Genomic DNA, 21180 nt, shown 5'->3' with positions numbered 1-21180 from the left:
CTCCCCCCACCGTGATATTCTTCAATTGTTTGATACCCACTCGGGCCCACAATACAGGGTCTGGAATGGCACCAAAATGGGAAAATTTAGGATTGAACCATAATGGGGCAGCTGGTGAACAAACCTGAGCATCAGGTTGCATCAATACCTGCACCTTGTCCCAGGTATGTAAGGTGGCGCGCATCAACCCAGTTAAATGGAACACTACTTGGGGACCCCCATAGACCAGGTAGTAAAGACTCTCGTATGATCCCAGGAGAGCGGCCTTCTAACACTGTTGCTGCATCACTGTCGTATGGCAGTAACCATCGCCTTGCAACAACCATCAGGCCTACCAAGAAGTATTTGAAGAGGTACAGCAGCGCCAGACCTCCTTGCCCAAAAGGGCTCCTAGAGAGTACGAAACCCTATCCTGGGATGGGACGATGGCCATAAAATGGAACTAAACAGGCTATTTGCACGTCTAAAATACGAACAAGGAACCCAAATTGGAGAGTTACGCAAAAGATACAGAAATACCAGCATGTTTTTCATCTTAATAAGGTTTACTCAGTCTATTAATGAAAGGGGTAAGTGTCACCATGCCTCCAGCGGTGTCCTGACTTTAGAGAGTAAAGGGAGTAAATTTTGTGACATGGGTAGTCTCCTGGTGAAATACGGATGCCAAGGTACCTAAACTCAGAGACCCAGGTTATAGTAACAGTCTGAACCGCCTCAGCCTGAGCTCCTGCATCTATGGGCATCACGTTAAATTTCTCCCAGTTAACTCTTAGGCCAGAAAAACACTTGAAAGTGTTTTAAATCTCAAAGACCGCCTCAAGAGACTGTCCAAGATCCTGTAAAAAAAGTAGAAGGTCATCCGCATAAAGGGCAGAGCATTCACGTATGCTTCCAACCTCGAGTGCTCTTACCGCCAGAGACGTCTGCAGGGCAATTGCTATTGGTTCTATTGCGAGTGCGTATAGAGAGGGGGAAAGCAGACACCCCTGACGTGTACCGCTTCCTACTGAAAACTGAGGAGAAACCGCCGTGCCCATCCAAATGGTCACCTTAGGAGTTGAACATATATTGACACCACTACCCTCGCTCCAGGGTTGACATGATCAATTTGTAGGTGTGCTAATAGCCTGGGGAGACTAGTGTCTGTGGATTTCTGAGGAATGAAACCAGTCTGGTACATATCCACCAAGGTGGTGATAACCTGTGATAACCTATTAGCCAGTATGTTGAATAAAATCTTAAGGTCCTGGCGTCCTTAATGGCGTCCCACACAATAGTAAAAGAGGCCGATGATACGTTGTCCTCCCAGTAGCCAGAAAAAAAAGACACCACCTGTGAGGACGCGGACTCCACCTCCAGCCACCCTGGACTGAACCTCCATGCAACCCCTTAATCTGCGACGGGAAACGAATGTAGATTGACAAAGGGGTATGATCCGAAAGACCTTAGGTAGTTGGCTCCCCTCACCAACTGCAGCATCGATGTATTGGCAAAAACCAAATCTATCATTGAAGAGCATTTTTGTGTTTTAAATAGGTAAAAAACTCAGAGTAGTGGGGGTTCTTCCATCTTCACAGCACCGTCAGTGAGGCCTTGATTGCCCAAGAGGATAGTTCTACCGAGGAAACCCTCGCTGAATTAGATGAGTCTAAGGCAGCGTTCAATATAGCATTAAAATCACCTGCCATAAGAAGCAGGAGGTGCATGAAGGGAGCCAATTTATCAACTCAAATAACACGTAGACCTAAAATAGTGGAGGGATATATAGGTTGACCATAACCATATTACACATATGAATATCAGCAATAACAATCAAAAAACTACCTCCTTGGTCTGAGATGACTTGAACAAGGAACAGCCTTACTATTAAGAATGGATATGCCCCTAGAATAGGTAGAATATATAGCATGCAGAGCACGCTGGATGCCGGGGCTACGTAAAGCCAGTATCCTGTTACCATCCAAATTCGTCTCCTGCAAGAAGACTATGTGAGGTTTAAGTGGTTTTAAATATTGGAACATCAAGACTGGACGAAATTTGTCGTTTAGGCCTTGGATGTTCCAAGACACCAGATTAACTACCGAGCCTAACATATGTAAGCATACAGAAAATCTCTAAATACTATATGACAGAGTAACATTGAGAATTGAGGGACACACAAGGACTCCAAGGAATCCTTAGCTCTCCAGGTAGAACAGGGTAAGTGTGATATACTGCAATAAAGTTCAAAAACCGTCCCTAGACCCATATAACTCACTGCCACTGTGTAAGACACTGGAACAACTTATACATGCAGCATTCTCCCAAAAACGTGTCAAACAAGTAGAAGAGCATGACTTAGAAAAGTCAATAATAGAAAAAAGTAAAAAATGAAATCTATTAATCTAACAGAAAGACATCACAGGGCTACTACCGCTCCATGCTTTCAACAAGGATGAAAAAGGCCCATTATAGGAATTTTTGCTCCCCAACTGCATGGCACACGAGCAATCTTCCAGCTAAAAGGTCGTAAGGATATACCTTCTGGTGTGTCCGAAGCTCTCATATATCCAGGCATCAGCACTCCCATGAGGTGAAGGATCCATGCCACCGAACTCCAGCAACAACAGAGGCCTTTTACTCCTTGCCCGCCAGCCGGTTAGAGCATCAAAGGTTGTCGATCCAGTCGTTGGCTTACATAGGTGTGTCAAAGAACCTCACAGTACCTGATGTGGAACTCTCAACTGACTGGGATAGAGCATGCTGTACTTGATGTTTTTCTCACAAAGTCTGCGCCTTAACTTAATGAAGGACCAATGACATTTCTGCACCTCGGCAGAAAAATCTGGGAATAGCATCTGTGACAGTATTAACCGTCACTGGGAGTGAAAGACAGATACTTAATGGTTTGGAATGCTTCAAACAGGGTCTGTATTTACACTTATTCTAATATGTATTGAACTTCAATGTCAGACAGGCTCTCCCTATTGTTTGTGTAATGAGGTGGGATGTGTATTCTGTCCAGACAGCTAGATAATTAGTTCGGGTTGATTCTGTTCCTGTTCCTGCTGCACTATATGGGGAAAGAGAGGTTCACCCACTGGAACCTGGAGCCTTGTCGTAGGTCCAGAGTGGGTAGGAGACGGCGAGACCCCCAACCAAGCTGCGGCGGTTCGTGGGGTCTGCGGTGGTTATGGTGTATGGTGGAGTGCTTGGAGCCCTAGAGAAGCACTAGGACCATCCGTCAATGGAAGTACCCAGTCGGGGTGCCAGTTGATCCATTACATTGGTGGCAAGCAGTGGGATGGCGTCCTAGTGCGAAGAGAAGCAGCTCTCTGAGACACCGGTAACGTTATGGAGCGAGCTAACACCCGTGCAGCATCCCTATATGAGGAGGAGTTTCTCTGGAGGTTGCAGCAACACTTGGCCCAACAGGATGGGCCTGTATCAGAGGAAGGCATACTGGACTGGAGAGATGCCACTCGAAAGGAACTGTGGTATGAGGCCTTAGAGGATGTGCAGTGGAGGCGGAGAGAGAGCCTTCCCAGTGAAGAACAGCGGTTCCAGGTATACATTGCCTCGCAGTTACCTTTCCTAGGAGAGCAACCCCTTGATGAGTGGGTGACGGAGCTGTGGGACCTGATTTGGAAGGAGTTGTGGCTGGGTGAAGCTTACCGAGCACTAAAGTGGTACGCCACCCGGCGGAACCACTGGATGGCTGACGACAATATGCCGGAAGGTGAGGACTATAATGGCCCGGGCTTACTGTGGGAGGCCTTTAAGGAGAGCAATGACTTTGGATGTCCAGCAGAGTGTCGGCTCTTGGAAATCCACGACACCAGGGAAGCCCTACTGGATCTCCCCAGAGCGGATGACCTGGGGTCAGACCTGATTCATCTGGTCAGATTGGAGTGGGAACTGGAGCAGGACTACCAACGCCTTCTCTGCTCCATTCTGCCCCAATCTACCCTGCAAGCAGAGTCGGAGTGCTGCGTGGCAGATCCAGACCTACAAGTTGGAGAGACATTATAGACTGGTACTGGGAAGACCCACCGATGGCAGGTAGAGATAGGACCAAGGTCACTCTACCAGCCCTACAGGGAGGCTGGGCAGCCGGCCCAGATCCCCAGCTACAGCAGGAGTTACTGGGAATAGAGACAGTCGGTTCTACTCCACACACAGTCACAGGGAGCGAAGGTGTCGTCCTTCCTCCCCAGCGGCAGTATGTGTTACAGGGAGCTGAAGGTGTCGTCCTTCCTCTGCATCGGCAGTGTACCTTCCAGGGAGCGGAGACATATCCTTCTCCCCAACCACAGGGAGACAGCAGCCCTGACTCCAATGGTGCAGATGGGGCCACGGTCTCTGCACCAGACCTACAGGGATGCTGGATGGCCGGTCCAGATCCCCAACCTACTCTGCAGGAATACCAGGAGGAGGAGGTAAGTAATCCCTCCTCTCTCTAGCAGACCCCTAACCAGGTCCTGGGGGTAGTATTCACCGACCCCAACCCAGCAGAAGAGCTGGCAACAGAGCAGAGTGCTGCTGGCCTCTGCCCTCAATGTACAAAATATGGAGCTCCTGTGGTAGTGGATGGGAATACAGTCTTCACTTGTATACCCCAGGGATGCTGGATGGCCGGTCCAGATCCCCAAACTACCCCGCAGTAATACCAGGAGGAGGAGGTAGGCAATTCCTCTTCTCTACAGCAGACCCACAACCAGGTCCAGGGGGTAGTATTCGCCAACCCCAACCCAGCAGAAGAGCTGGCAACAGAGCAGAGTGCGGCTGGCCTCTGTTCTCAATGTACAAAAGTTGGTGTTCCTGTGGTAGTGGATGGGACTACAGTCTTCACTTGTATACCCCAGGGATGCTGGACAGTCGGCCCAGATCCCCAACAGCCTGACAAAGTGGGCTCCACCACCCTGTCTTCTCTCCAGCGGCTCAAAGGACTCCAGGGAGAAGGGCCAGTCCATGCTTATCCCCAGTGGCGGGTATGTGCTATGAGAGAGGCAGACATTGGCTGGGTGAGAAACGCTGTTTTCCAGACAATTTGTTTGGGGTACTGGGTGGGTGCAGACATTGGGAGGGCCCGTGGAACACAACCTACCTTAGAGAGGTTGGAAAATCGCTCTCTTAGCCCCCTAGGCCCCTCTTATGTCTAAGTCACCCTAATAGACACAGGGTGACCAAGAAGCCCAGTCTGGCCTGCCCGAACCAGACTTCCACAGACTTATCGGCTATGAGAGCTACATGCGCCTTGCCAGGACAAACTTACAAACTATGTGGAACTTTGTCAAGGAAGCTGCCATGATGGATTGACTCTTTGGGAACTTGTAACCCGACTAATTGGAGGTCTGGTACCTGGTTAGTCTACCTGTGGGGGGAATATATGTGACGGTATTAACCCTCACTGGGAGTGAAAGACAGATACTTAATGGTTTGGATTGCTTCAAATGGGGTCTGTATTAACACTTATGCTAATGTGTATTGAACTTCAATGTCAGACAGGCTCTCCCTATTGATTGTGTAATGTGGTTCGGGTTGATTCTGTTCCTGTTGCTGCTGCACTCTCTGGGGAAAGAGAGGTTCACCCACTGGAACCTGGAGCCTTGTCGTAGGTCCAGGGTGGGTAGGAGACCCCAACCCAGCTGCGGTGGTTCGTGGAGTCTGCGGTGGTTATGGTGTCTGGTGGAGTGCTTGGAGCCTTCGGGAAGCACTAGGAGCATCCGTCAATGGAGGTACCCAGTCGGGGTGCCAGTTGATCCGTTACAGCATTACTGTGGTGTTTTCATATGGCAATTCAGGATTCTTTCAAGCTTCTGCTTAAATCATGCTTGGTCCCTGAAATTCAAAAGGCAAACCAGAAATGGTCTGGGTGGCACTCCAGACGGACGGGTTCCAGTGGGGACTCTCTGACCCCTTTCTACAATGTATGTGGGCAGCATGTCATGGAGATTCAGCAGTTTTTAAAGAGGCCCTCCGCAAAGACATCTGGGCGAGAGCCATCTGCCCCCTCCGGTAGGGCCAAGACATGGATATTGTTGCGGCGCTGTCTATTCTCTGCCTCATCCACTTTATTTACTAGGCAACTCACCAGCGACTTTATTTCTGCTATCTGAAAGGTATAGGAGCCCTGCTGGTCCTCCTCTGTGCCAATGCGGTCCTCAGCCTCTTTAAGCCTTTCCCTGATTTTATCCAGGTCATGGCGAATCAGTGTGAATTCAGAGGCTAAGTGGTCAATACGGACCATTAGCACAGCCCTATATCCCACTATTGCCTGCATAATCATCTGATTGTAGCATCCGGGGATGCCTCTGTTAGTGGTGGAGATCCTCCACAGCTGGGGAAGGAGACACCATAGCCAATGGAGACTCTGCCTGGCTCTGCTCTGTCTTTTGGCCAGGCTTTACTCTGGATACAGAGACTAAGATGGCGCCGGGAGAGCACGTGACCCACCCCTTCCCAGAACGCTGAGGCTTCGAGTCCCAGAGCGGCTTACCTCGGCCTTTGGCAGACATTATAGCTGACACTGGGGGATCCAGGAGGTAAGGGAAAGCAGATGAATGCTGCAGGTAGGTCAAAAAGTGCCCGTTGCAGGAGCAATTAGTTTGATCGGCACAGGGCTCTTAGTCTTCACGTCTTTCCCAGTTCACAGCCTGGCCACACCCCTAAGGAGAGAGATCACTTGAAATACATCACCCGATATTTCATGAGAGTTAATTTGAACTTTTTCTTACGTTGATTATTTGAATATATTCTCACTTCATGGACACACAAGTATAACAGTTCATGTGTTCTGAGTTTCTTTTAATATTGTTATTTAGCGCTGCAATTTTTCTTTGTCACTGTTTACACAAGTGTTTGTATATCTGCACTTATTGCTAGCAGCTATATTTGCATCCTTTCCTGCCTTATCCTCTGTGGCATCCTACAATCCTCAGGGGGACATGTTTTGTGCTCCCTACTTTTTCCAGTGACAAGGTCACAGACGGCATTAACATTAACCCCTTGCTGCTCTGTAGGTGCATGGGAGTACCCCTTATGGGAATCCCTCACTAACATCAGTATAATCATAAGCACAAGGGGAGCAGTCCTGCCAGCCTTACCAGTTTATAATCCACTGGCAGTTCTTGGGTGGATTGTAATATTCCATCGATATTACCTGACACCGATAGCCTGGACTACTATCCCAAGCCTCGTCGCAGCACTCCTCAAAAACTTTGTTAACCTCTTCAGTGGCGACCCCCTCCCCCCTTTTCCTGTTTATCCAGGGAGGAGTTCTCAGCTACTGTGTCTGAGTTTATGGGGAGAATTTCAGCTATGTTTGCTGACTCAATGCAGGGGTGTACATCCACAGACATTGTTCCAACACTTAAGGATACCATTTTGGTCCTTGTTGATGTAGTGCATATGTGTCTAGACCTGGCAGAACCTGTGTCAGCCATACCTTAGGTTACCAGCCTGGGTTGTCTTAAAGGTCCCCAGCCTGTAAGAAGCTTTCCTGTACACTCACTATTTCAATCTGTTTTATACAGTAATTGTCCTAATCCGGAGAAAGTATTTACTCCTCCTAAGTGTTTTTCTCAGCCATATCCCATTGAGGGGTTTCTTAAAAAGTGGTCAATGGATCTGGCCATTTTCGGTCCTAACAAGACTTTGGATGTCTCTGTTAAAGACATCCTGGTGCTTTAAGATCTAGTGGCTAAGAGTCTAAAAGCCTATTCCAAGGTCTTATTCTCCCTCACAGGCCCTGTTCTGCAACTGGCAATTTCTACAATGTCCCTCTGTCAGACTTTGGCCATTTGATTCAAAGATATGTCTCAGGATCTTGGATCTATTCTAATGGATCCCTCTGTCCTCTAACAGTTGGAGCTCATGCCAGTTCTGCTCTACTGTGTTGATGGATAGATGGATATTATACCACTATTATCCAGAAAAAGTATTATTTTTGGTACACATGACGAGGACCCTTTGGCTGAAATGCTGGCCTGTGGAATAGCAGTGCAAAAAGTACCTATTGAGCATACATTTTATGGGAAATGCCACTTTGTTGAATCTCTAGACTCCAGGGAGAAGAGCACCCTCCTACCCCAACAAAAGAACCCTAACCTTTGTCTAGAAACTCCTCTAAATCGGAGGCTAAGGGGACCCCAAAATCCAGGACAAAGCCTGGGACTTTCCACTGTAAGTTCTGGACTTCTAAGCCCTCCAAACCAATGAACAAGTCCTGCTTGCAACAAAGGGACATCCCACTTACATATCAGAGTGGAGGGACATCTGTCAGCCTTTGCGGCCACCTGATCCCAGGATATTTCAGATGTCTGGGTGGAGAATGTAGTATGCAGGGTCTACAAGCTAGAATTTTGGTCTCTGCCTCTGTCCCGTTTTATGTTGTCAACATTCTTTCAAAGATTAGCAAACCTCCATCTTTCTCAAGTACAGCTCCATTCTTAAGGGGTCATAGCCATTGTTCCCATAAAGGAAAGTTTCCTGGGTTTCTACTCAGATCTGTTCACCATTACCCATTTTTTTCTCCATTTTTTTATCTAAGGGTTCTCTAAATCTTCCTTCTAGTACAAAGTTCTGCATAAAATCTACCATATCCTTTATTGCTTCCCTCCACCCAGGGGATCTTTTAGCGGGATATCTTCTACTGAAAGAACAGACTCTGTCAGTCCATGTCCACAAAACTGGTAAAGCCTGGTACCTTAAATACAGGGGCCTACCGGATTCAGTTATCCCTATGCTCTTAAAAGCTAGGAATTCAACTTCTCACCAAGTCTATTATCACACACAGAATGCATTTTTCTCTCGTGTAAGGCAGGGAATTTCCAATCCAGGAATTTTATCAGTGGGATGTTTTCTGTCTATTCTCTAGGCTTGTCTGAATCAAAATCTGGCCTTGAGTACCACCAAGTGTCAAATTTTTGGCCCTAGTGATGATTTTATTTGACTGCTTGTCTTTAATTTTTTAATGGAAGCATTCAGGCAGGATGTTGTATGTATTGGTCCCCCTGTACATTCCCCAGTCTTTTTATGAGATCTCAGCCTGGTTCTGTTGGTTCTCCAGAAACCATCCTTTGAGCCAATCAAGGTTATTCCCCTGTCTATTATTACTCACAAGGTTGCCTTCCTCCTTGCTATCAGATATGCAAAGCAACTTTCTGAGTTGGCAGCCTTAACCTGCAAGGAATGCTATCTTCTGCTACATAAACATAAGGTTGTTTTGAGACTGAAGGCCTCTTTTCTTGCCAACCTGGTTTCTTCCTTCCACCTTAAAGCAGAACTCCACTGAAAAGGGAAAGTTCAGCTTTTAGGGGGGAGCAAGTACTCGATTTTGACAGGTACTTGCTCCCACTTCCGTTCCGAGTGGAAGTTCTCCTCCCTCCCTAACCCCCTGCAGTCTTCTGGGACACTGACAGGTCCCAGAAGATTGCATACACCAATCCAGGATGCCCCACGCGACTCGTGTATGCGCAGTGGGCACCCAGCTGTGAAGCCGCAAGCTGTCACAGCTGGGGGTGGATGGTGGATGAAGACGGCTGGGGTGAGCTCACCGCTGGACCATGGGACAGGTGAGTGGCTGCTTTTTTAAAATTCAGCAGCTACACTTTTTGTAGCTGCTGACTTTTATTTTTTTATAGGTGGCTGGAGCTCCTCTTTAAAAAGGACATTGTTCTCCCATCTCTTTGATCCACAACATCCCAAGGTTTTCCTTCAGTGTCTGGATATGGTATGAGCAAATACTGAAGCGTAGCTGCTGACATTTAATATTAGGACACTTACCTGTCCTGAAATATAGCGGTATCTTCACCCCAGCCGATTTTTAAGTCAGCTCTCGGGTGCTGCTGCCATCATTCCTTGTAAGGGAAACCGGCGGTGAAGTCTCCGGCTTTACAGGTGCCTCCCTACTGTGCACGTGTGAAGCATGCTACGCTTCGTGAATGGCCCAGCGGAGGGGAAAGGAGGAGGGGAGCCGAACTTCCGGGTGACTTCACCGTGGCTAAGTTACCCAGAAGTGGGGGCGGGTACCTGTCAAAACCAGGTACCTGTTCCCCCTGAAAGGTGCCAAATATGACAGCAGATTGGGGGAGGAAGCAAACAAGCAGGGCTTCCCCTTTCAAAGAGCACTCTACTAGAGCAGTTAGTGCTTTATAGGCTTTCAGCATTAGACATCTGTTTCTAATATTTTGCAAGGCTACCACCTGGTCTTCTGTTCCATACATGTTATATAAGTTTTACCAAGTGGGTGTTCAGGCCTCATGCTGATGCCATTTTTGGTCCTAAGGTTCTTTAGGTGACTCTCTGAGCTCTACTGAGTCCCTTCTGTTATCCTGTTGCTCATGTAGACCTGTTAGCACATTGTGTTCTCAGTTGGACTGCTTTTGGATGTCCCTATGTAGCTTAATACATTCTTAATAATGCATACATACATGTCCCTTAACGTACGATTCAGAAAAGAGGATTTTTTTTACTTTCCATAAAATCCTTTTCCTGGGGGGGGGGGGGGGACATTAAAGGGATATGGGTCCTACCCCTCTATTCTTATGATCCACTATTGCTATTGCTTGCTACAAAACTGAGGAGGGGTAATGCTGGCTTTCCTCACAGCTTTATTTACAAGTGTTCAATCAACTGAAAGGCAGCTGCAAACCCCTATTTTCCTGAATACATCCCATGTCCCTTAATGTACTCCAAGAAAAGGATTTTATGGAAAGTCAAAAATTCAATTTTTTCTCTTAGATTTGGATAGAGTGGGTAATCGTAAAACACCTTTCCCATTTTTCTCCTATCAGGGTCTCAACATCCTACTTCCTATCCTGATAAAATAGTTATGCCAGACCGGAAGTGAAGGGAAATCCCTAAATGCAACACAGGCAGGAAAGAATGCTTTTTTAGTAGTATGTGGGAAGGCTAGAAACCCTTCAACATTTTTTTTATTGATTTCTGTGTCCCTGATACAAAATTTACCATTCTTTTTGTTTGACAAAACTATTGTCCGTGTCAATGGATCAGAAGCGAGTGTAATCTCTCTAATGGAGTCTCAAATAGCAGCAACAACCAGGTGGGAGTATAAGTAACCCTAAACAGGTGAAAGCTAGGTGGGGCATCTACAGTAGCCTTCTAGCATGCTGATGTAGGGCTACCTTTGAAAGAGCTGCTGGTTAAGATGGCTTCGACGTACACAAAGCCCTCAGCCCCTTTGAGTACACAAGCACAAAATATAGGAAATCACTGTTAGAAACACCCAGTAATGATGCTATTTTTAAAAGAACAGGTACAACATCAAGCGATAAAGGCAAACATATTATATTGTCACCCAGATAAAATGAATAACAAGGAACAAAGGGGAAGAGGAGAAACAAAAATAATAACAATAGTAGTAATGCACTTTAATATACAAGGTAAACAATATTAAAGACAGGGCATCTGTCCAGATCGACAGAAACAGTAACAAAGTAACCAAGAATGCAACAGTGAGCAGTGGTAAGACTTGAATTATAAACCTCCAGAGCCAGTCTGCCAAAGTGTACTAAAGGCAGCTACGCTAGGCCTAATACTGACTGGTATACACTGTCAGTAACTGATCAGTGAAGTGTAAGCATAAAGAGGTAGATAGGGGGTAGTATGCAGGCAGGTGAAGTACACAGGGGCAGTTTTAAGTTGTTTCCTCTATCGGTTATCGTTGGGGCCCTTTAAGAGCATAGATGCATTTTAATGACAGATTTGATGAACCTTCATGCAGATAAGGTGGAATAGAGAATTGGTATAGTCTGCAATGTACAGATGCAATGTAGGTAAATATAGGGAGAAGGGAAGTAGAAGCTAGAAGGGGAAGAGTGTGTGAGAGAGAGTCTGCATAAGTCGGCTCCACTGATATTACAGGGCATTGGCAAATGAGATGCCAAAATCTGCATCTAATTCAGCGCATCCTTTACACAGTGATGAGGCCTGCCTACTTAATTCTGAAAGCCTAACAGGTACTAGATACACTTGGTGAAGAATATAAAGTTGGGCAGTTATAAATGCACTTTAGGTCTGCTTTTGCAAAGTTATACATTCGCGCACAAATATTTAACCTGAAAAACAATATCTTAAAATCTGAATTTAAGATTAAAAAACATTTGCATTTTGTCTTACAAAATATTTACTATTCAATCATTGTTCAAACAATCCTAGAGCAACAGTAGTAGTAGACGAAGTAGTATTTTCCTTCAAAATCTTATAACCTCCCTTACAATATACACATTGTGACTTTCAGAACCAATAGATAACGAATATTCTAAGTGGCAACTAAAATGTAAAAAATGCCATGTATATTTTGTGTATGTGAAATAAATGTCATTGCTCTGTTTGTATGTTTTCATTGCAGAAGCCAAAGAGAGAGATGCAAAGAGTCTGCCTTCATAAGCTTGACTCCACCATCTGGAAAACTTGAAGTGTGACTTATTGGAAATCTGCCTGTGAACACACCATACAGAGTGCCCAGCCTTAGTCTAGGTTGCACTGAGAGGCCTATAACATACGACTGTGCATTTTCAGCACCTAATAAAACTTTAAACCTTGATAAATGGTTGTTTTCTTGTATACCTAATATGTACAAAAAGATGGTTTAGAGACGGGAAATAATACTGCTTTTAGAATAATAGAAGATGTTTTCAAAGAGTTCGATATTGTTTAAGTCAGAGTCATAGGTAAGCTTCCTTGCACACTGGTGTGGTACTGCAGTGGCTACAACTCCTGGGCCTAAAAAGTCATGAGGCTCAACCAATTGCTTTATCTCTTTATTATTATTATTACTATTATTATTATTATAATACAGGATTTATATAGCGCCAACAGTTTGCGCAGCGCTTTACAATATGAGGGAAGACAATACAGTTACAATACAATTCAATACAGGAGGAATGGGACAGCCCTGCTCATTAGAGCTTACAATCTAGAAGGGAGGGTCAAGTGAAACAAAAGGCAATAACTGTAGGGGATGAGATGATGGAGAAAATGGAAGTATAGTTGTTAAGTGTGGGTAGGATAGGCTTCTCTGAAGAGGAGGGTTTTCAGGGATCGTCTAAAAGCTAATAGAGTAGGAGATAATCAGACAGATTGGGGTAAGGAGTTCCATAGAGGCCCTTGAAAAGTCCTGGAGGCGAGCATGGGAGGAGGTGACGAGGGAGCTAGAGAGCAGGAGGTTTTAAGAGGGATGAAGAGAACAATTAGGTTGGTATTTTGAGACTAGGCTAGTGATGTAGCTGGGGGCTAAACTGTGGATGGCTTTGTAAGCTGTTGTTAGTATTTTGAATTTAATTTGTTGGGAGAGCGGAAGCCAGTGGATTGCTTGATAGAGAGTATTAGCAGACACTGAGCGATTGGTAAGGTGGATGAGTCTGGCAGCAGCATTCATGATGGATTGAAGGGGATATAGCCTATGTAGAGGTAAGCCAATGAGAAGGGAAGTGCAGTAGTCGAGGCGCAAGATGACCAGGGAGTGAACTTTGTTTTGCTTTGTTGTGTCATTATGTCATTTGAAGCTTTGTTGTGTCATTGGTTATAAAGGGTCGTAATTCGGAGATGTTGCGGAGGTTGAGGTGGCAAGATTTGGACAGTGATTGGATGTGGGGCTTGAATGAGAGTTCAGAGTCCAGGACAACACCTAGCACCTTGGCATGCGGGGATGGGCTGATAGTTGTGCCATCGATATTGACAGAGAGATCGGGGGAAGGGGCATGTGGTGGAGGAAAAATTATAAGTTTGGTTTTGGATAGATTGAGTTTGAGGAAGTGGTGTGACATCCAGACTGATATATCTGCTAGTAAGTTAGTGATACGTGAGGAGACTGAGGGAGTGAGCTGAGGGGTGGATAAATAGATTTGGGTATCATCAGCATAGAGATGGTATTGGAAGCCGTGGGAGGCTATCAGCTGACCCAGAGAGGAGGTGTAGATTGAAAACAGGAGTGGTCCAAGAACAGAACCTTGGGGGACCCCAATAGAGAAATGAGGAGGAGAGGAGGAAGTAGAATTGTAAGTAACGCTAAAGGTGCAGTTGGATAAATAGGAAGAGAACTAGTGAAGAGTACAGTCATGGAGACCAAAGGCGTGGAGTTTTTTGAGGAGGAGGGGGTGGTCAACCATATCAAAGTCAGAGGAAAGGTCCAGGAGTAGGAGTACAGAATAGTGTCCATTGGTTTTGGCCGTTAGTAGATCATTTGTTAGTTTTAGGAAAGCAGTTTCTGTGGAGTGTTGAGGCCCGAAATTCAGACTGAAGGGGATCAAGAAGGCTATTCTCGGCAAGGTGGTCGCACAGTCGGTTGTAGACCAGACGTTCAATGAGTTTGGATAAAAAGGGAGCAAGGAAATAGTGCGTATGTTGCTAAGTTTGGTTGGGTTCAGGGAGGGCTTTTTAAGTATGGGGCTGACTGGTGCATGTTTTAGAGAGTTGGGGAAGACGCCAGAAGAGAGGGAGAGATTGAAGATGTGGGTTAGAGTGTAGAATAGGGCCAGAGGGTGAACGTGACATTTACGAGGGAACAGGATCCAGAGGGCAGGTGGTAAGGTGGACGTTAGCAAGTAGTTTAGCAACCTCGTCTATAGTGGTGGGGTTGAATGAGGGAAGTAGTGATTGCACCTGTGGGCATGAAGCGTAAAGCATGGAAGGTATCTGAACAGCACAGATCGCCTCACAAATTGTATCAATCTTCTTTTTGAAGTGGTTGGCGATCTCCTGGGCAGTGAGTGAGTCAGTGGGTGGAGGCAGTGGAGGACGAAGTAGAGAATTAAAGGTAGAGAAGAGTTGCCGGGGGCGGGATGACAATTTGTTAGAGTGATAATATTGGTCTGCTTGGCAGTGTGGAGACTGGAGTTGTATTTTTGGAGGGCAGATTTATATCTTTATACTGTACAGTATATGTATATCCTTCTTTATCTTTATACTGTATATGTGTTGAAAAAACATGTACAGAATAAAGCGGCCTTTTTCTTTCCTTCTGATCCTTTCATCTCTTATCTGCTGATTGGGCTTCTAGGACTGAAACAGGTAGATTTCCTTTTTTTTTTAATTAGCTAATTAAGCTCTGAACAAGGCAAGTAAAGAAATCTGGATTCAAGACAAAAGCAAGAACTGGCTGAGATTTGAACCATCCATGGGCAGGCTGATTGTACCCAAATCAATCTATCGATCAACTTGAGTACAACCAGCATGTCGAAATTTTACATGCCAACAGTTATAGCCGCTAGCAATAATCATGGTGTTCACCTAGCAGGGATGACTCTCGGCGCCCCCATCGGGAGAACACAATAGCGCCGTGGGAGGGATTCCCCCATCAACACTGGCTGTGTTGATGGGGAAAATAAGTGATTTTCTTTCCTGCAACCACGAAAATCGCATCATCTATGGCCTGCCAAAATGATAGGCCCCTTTACATGCCTCCCATTATATTTGTCTGCACATATAATGAAAAATTCTTAGGTGTTGATTTATTGAAACTGGAGAGTACATAATCTGGTGCAGCTGTGCATGCTACCTAATCAGCTTCTAAACTCAGCTTGTTCAATTAAGCTTTAACAAAATACCTGGAAGCTGATTGGTTTCTGTACAAAGCTGCACCAGATTTTGCACTCTTAGAAAATCAACCACTTAGTATTTCTGCATACGGGGGGAATTTGTGCCAAGTTCTCTTCCTATTAGGTTGTGGAACATTTACATTTGTAAGGTTGGGTTCACACATATGCGGATGCGGTTTGCAGTCCGAAGTGTTTCTGTTCACTGATTCAGCTGAGATTCAGGTGGGATTCAGGTGCAAATTTTTACCTGAATTCGCACTTGAACCTGACCATTAATGCACAGGACCCTTTTCAAAAACTAACTGCGGCCCCCCTGCACATGTGTGAACCGGCTTCATTAAAAGCCGGTCATTGTTATGTTATGCAAATTGGATGCAGTTAAAAACGCATCCAATTTGCATACAGGTGCATCTCATAAAATTAGAATATCATCAAAAAGTTAATTTATTTCAGAAATTGACTTCAAAAAGTGAAACTCATATATTTTATATAGATGGGTTATTCACAGAGTTATATATTTCAAGCATTTATTTATTTTAATTTTGATGATTATGGCTTACAGCTAGTGACAACCCAAAATTTTGTATCTCAGAAAATTAGAATATTACATAAGAATAAAAAAAAAAAAAAAGGATTTTTAATACAGAAATGTTGGCTCACTGAAAAGTATGTCCGTATACAGTATAGTATACACTCAATATTTGGCCGGGGCTCCTTTTGCATGAAGAATGACTGCATCTTTGCGGCGCGGCATGGAGGCGATCAGCTTGTGGCACTGCTGAGGTGTTATGGAAGCCCAGGTTTCTTTGATAGTGACTTTCAGCTCATCTGCAATGTTGGGTCTGGTGTCTCTCACCTTCCTCTTGACAATACCCCACAGATTCTCTATGCGGTTTACGTCAGGCGTGAGACGTGCAAAAAATCTGGAATATTCCTGCACTCCTTGGTAACTTTATTGAAGTATTAAAATATACTAACATGTCATATAGCACATAAATCAAAAAACAAAAAAAATCACAAACAAAATAAGCCACAGAAATTTCCTCCAACTCATCACCAATGGGAAGGCAAGGAGCATAGACTCTCAGTAGTGTAGTGGGAATGTATCTTTAATTGATTTATTGGTTAAGGGTTCAATTGCCTAATTGCCATACCATACTTACTTGTATCATGCAGCAATATATTTAATGCAATGTATGTGTATATGAGGTATGAGTAAGCGCTGACTTTAGTGAGAAACGCGCCACCTTTTATGTTCCTGTCATACCTGTGATGTGATTTTAAAGCGGTTGTATACTGCCGGAAAAAAAGAAAATCCTGCAAGACAAAGGCATAATAAGCTAGTATGCATCGCATACTAGCTTATTATGTAATACTTACCTTAAAACGAAGCCCCGACGCGGACAACCGGACACAGCTGTGGGAGCTGTCATGCTCCCTCGGCATCTCTTCCCGGTTCGGCGGCTCCAGAGCTGTGAGTGACCGGAGCCACGATGATGTCACTCCCACACATGCGCGCGGGAGTCACTTTCCGGCAAGTAGCCGGCAAGGAACTGCGAAGGTCCGCCGGACCTTCAGATCGCATGCGCCGCTAGCGTCAGCGGCTGCATGCAGGGCAAATATCTCCTAAACCGTGCCGGTTTAGGAGATATTAATTGTACCTACAGGTAAGCCTTATTATAGGCTTACGTGTAGGTAAAAGTAAATGAATTGAGTATACTACCACTTTAATACTTCAATAAAGTTACCAAGGAGTGCAGCAATATTCTGGATTTTTGCATGTCTCTGAATCTCACAGATGAGCTGTGCAGCACCCTGGGTTCCTGTTCACAACGTGTGACAGTTGGCCACTCACCTAGAGCGGCATTTCTTTGGCTTTAGCTCAGGCGAGCTTGCTGGGCAATCAAGCACAGTGATAGCATGATCATTAAACCGGGTATTGGTAGTTTTTGCAGTGTGGGCAGGTGCCAAGCCCTGCTGGAAAATTAAATCAGCATCTCCATAAAGCTGCTCAGCAGAGCAGATGGGCTGCACTAACTTTGGACTTGATAAAACACAGTGGACCAACACCAGCAGATGACATGGCTCCCCAAATCATCTGTGGAACTGTGGAAAATTTTCCATTTCATTTGGAAATCAAGGGTACAGAGTCTGGAGGAGGAGAGACACAGTTGCATGAGGTCCGGTGTGAAGTTTCCACAATCAGTGATGATTTGGGGAGCCATATCATCTCCCAGTGTTGGTCAACTGTGTTTTATCAATTTATGTGTGTAATGTGTACAGAATGCCCCCGAGAAATTATGTTTCCTGCTTGTGTAATTGACGCACTGATTTGCCCAGAAGTCTGCCCTAAGGCACAAGTCAGATTTCAGGCATCCACTGCAACAAAAATGTCATATGTGGTAAGATACTCCCAATAGGAAATCACTTCTAAAGGGGTGCAGACCCTGCATCTTTCCTCATTAGTGCCCTGCAGTTGAAGCAGCTGATTGATAATTATGAAACCACTTCCATTAGATTCACTTGTCACATGGACAAAGAGAAACACACAGGGATTTCTTCAGAATAACAAAAGGTAGAAATCTGTAAAAAAGTTTGGTAAAATCGTTGTAATGTACATAGATCACCCAGAAGGGAATGTTTTTTTTCCCAACAAAAGTGGAGGTACTCTCTAAGACGGATCTCAACATAAAATGCTGCATCAGCACAAATCTATACATACAATTTATTAATGTATTTGATATTCTATAATCAAACAAGATAAATATTAAACAACTCAATATGTTCTAAATCCCTAAAGTGCCTGTATAATATACAGGTGCATCTCATAAAATTAGAATATCATCAAAAAGTTAATTTATTTCAGTAATTAAATTCAAAAAGTGAAACATATATTTTATATAGATGTGTTACACACAGAGTGATATATTTCAAGCATTTCTTTCTTTTAATTTTGATGATTATGGCTTACAGTATAGCTAGTGAAAACCCAAAATTCACTATCTTGGAAAATTAGATTACATAAGACCAATAAAAAAAAAAAAAGATTTTTAATACAGAAATGTTGGCTTACTGAAAAGAATGCCCATGTACACAGTATAGAATGCACTATACCAATACTTGGCCGGAGCTCCTTTTGCATGATATACTGCATCAATGTGGCACGGCATGGAAGTGATCAGCCTGTGGCACTGCTGAGGTGTTATGGAAGCCCAGGTTGCTTTGATAGTGGTCTTCAGCACATCTGCATTTTCGGGTCTGGTGTCTCACATCTTCCTCTTGACAATATTCCATAGATTCTCTATGGGGCTTAGGCCAGGCGAGTTTGCTGGCCAATCAAGCACAGCGATACCATGATCATTAAACCAGGTATTGGTACTTTTTGGCAGGATGGGCAGGTGCCAAGTCCTGCAGGAAAATTAAATCAGCATCTCCATAAAGATGGAATTATAGTAGAAGGAGAGGTACTGAAAAAAGTTCCACTTCTGATCCAGGGTTCCACCCTAATGTTGACTTTCACATGAACGCAGCCCTGCCTAGTCCCAGGTATTAGTCAGCATGTTTATGAGAAAGGTACCCCCACATGTCTGGCAAGTGGGCCACGCCCAAACAGGAATAAAGGGAAAATGTTCCAATGGGGGCACAGCTGTTGGTGACAACCAAAGATTCCCTCACTTTGGAGGGATTTCCTCCCACTTCATGTTTTGGCTATGGTACAAGAAGTGAAGGGAGGTCTACGTTAAAGCAGAACTATTAAGCCCCGTACACACGTACTGATTGTCGGCCGTAAATATTCGGCCGACGACCGATCGGCCAGTTGTAGGCTTGTTAGTATGATGCTTCCGACAGCTGACAGCGCATTTTCGGCCGAACAGAATCTGTCATGCAAGCATTAAAATTTTTGTTGGCCAACACCAGAACGGCGATTGTTCGCCAGTCAGTACAGATTTCGGCCGACAGACAGCAGATTTGCAAGACTGGGCATGCTCAGAAAAGAAAAAAGACACGGAAAGTTAACCATCACATGACATCACTTCTGCAGTCGGCTGTTGTTGGCCGACAAAATTGGTGTGCAGTCTTTTGCACTTTTCAACAGACAAGACAGCCCTCGGACAAAAGATGGCCGATCGTTCGGCCGGCGATCGGTACGTGTGTACGGGGCTTTACTCACATTCTCTCCAGCACTGTGGTGTCCTGGAGCTCTTGGCCAGAGGCTGACATGTTCAGCTGGCATGTGCAGGAGTTCATCCATCTCAGTGTTGCAGAAATGGTACAGCTAGCAGTGCATGTGCAGCTCAACATATAAGGTGTACAGGCAGGTAAGGAACTTCCTATATTCCCCTAAAATTCCAATTGAAGGCAAGTTTTTAATAAATCATATGAATGGACTTGTAATTCATCAAAACATCCAAAAACATAATTTTGAGTGTTTCGGTGTAATAGTTCATCCAAATCCCAACTGCCATTTTCCTTATGTGCACTACAAAATGATAGCAGCCTCTCCCTGAGGGATTATGCACAGGCCGCACCATTAATCTCATTAGCCACCTGTTCACCATTTATAAACAGCGACGAGTTGAAATGGTTATACCAGGATCCGGACTGCAGCTTCACTCATGATCCTAGTATTGTACTTTTGAGCTGGGGGTTCTCTTTTATGTAAAGGTGATCCAAGTAGCTATATAGTCGCTGGGTCGCTTTTACAGGTGGCAGCAGAGGGTGTCCCCCTGCCTTTACCAGGTTATTCCATGCCATCGGGGAGCTCTGTAAAGATGAGGCCGATGGCTTTGGCTTCTGGGCACACAGTGAGAGGAACTGATGTCCCCCCCCCCCCCACTGTGTGACATCAGAAACGGGAAGCAATGAGGATTTTCTCATTAAAAAATACAAAACAGAATAGGTGGGACACTCAGGATGCTCATACAACCAACCTCAGGAAGAAATACACAATATAACCATAAAATCACAAGATTTATTACAAAATCAGATCAACCACTTGCCGACCAGCCACCGTAGTTATACAGCAGCAGGTCGGCTCTGTTAAGCGAAATGACAGACACGTACAGTACGTTGCTTCGTGTAGCAGTTAGTGTGCGTGCGCGCATGCGCAGATTGGCTAGAGTGGGAGTCGGCGGGTCTGGCGGCCTCGATGTCCGCCGGGTACCTGCTATCGCTCCCCATGGAGACAGAACAGCGGTCTGCTGATGTAAACACAGCAGCCCACTGTTCTGTCAGTGATGAACACAGGGATCCTGTGTTCCCCCTATTTAGGAACACAGGTCTCTGTGTTCATCCAGTGAGCCCTTCCCCCACACAGTTAGAAAGCATCCCCTAGGCATACATTTAACCCTTTATTTGCCCCTGGTGTTAACCCCATTCCCTGGCAATGTCATTATTACAGTAACAGGGCATATTTTTAGCATATTTTTACTGTAGTAATGTCACTGGTCCCCCCAAAAGTGTCAGTAAGGTGCCCGATCTGTCCCCTGCAATGTTGCAATCCCGCTTAAAATTGATAATGATGGCCATTACTAGTATAAAAAAAAAAATTATAAATAAAAATGACATAAATCTATCGCCTAGTTTGTAGACGCGATAACTTTTGTGCAAACCAATCAATATACACTTATTGGGATTTTCT

At 44.9% G+C, this 21180-nt stretch overlaps 1 protein-coding gene across 4 annotated transcripts in view; it reads left to right on the top strand.

The window, feature by feature from the left end:
* CARMIL3 (capping protein regulator and myosin 1 linker 3) overlaps positions 1-12551 on the top strand; it is a 166169-nt gene extending 153618 nt beyond the window's left edge. For all 4 annotated transcript variants that reach the window (XM_082260241.1, XM_082260242.1, XM_082260243.1 and 1 more), the window contains one exon: positions 12353-12551. In XM_082260241.1, coding sequence (XP_082116367.1) covers positions 12353-12390 — 38 coding nt within the window. In that variant the 3' untranslated portion in view covers positions 12391-12551. The remainder of the gene's footprint in view (positions 1-12352) is intronic.
* Positions 12552-21180: the final 8629 nt, after the last annotated feature.

This window comes from Pelophylax lessonae (assembly GCF_965119305.1).
Source record: "Pelophylax lessonae genome assembly, chromosome: 1".
NCBI lineage: Eukaryota > Metazoa > Chordata > Amphibia > Anura > Ranidae > Pelophylax > Pelophylax lessonae.
This window is presented reverse-complemented; position numbering and strand designations above follow the sequence as displayed.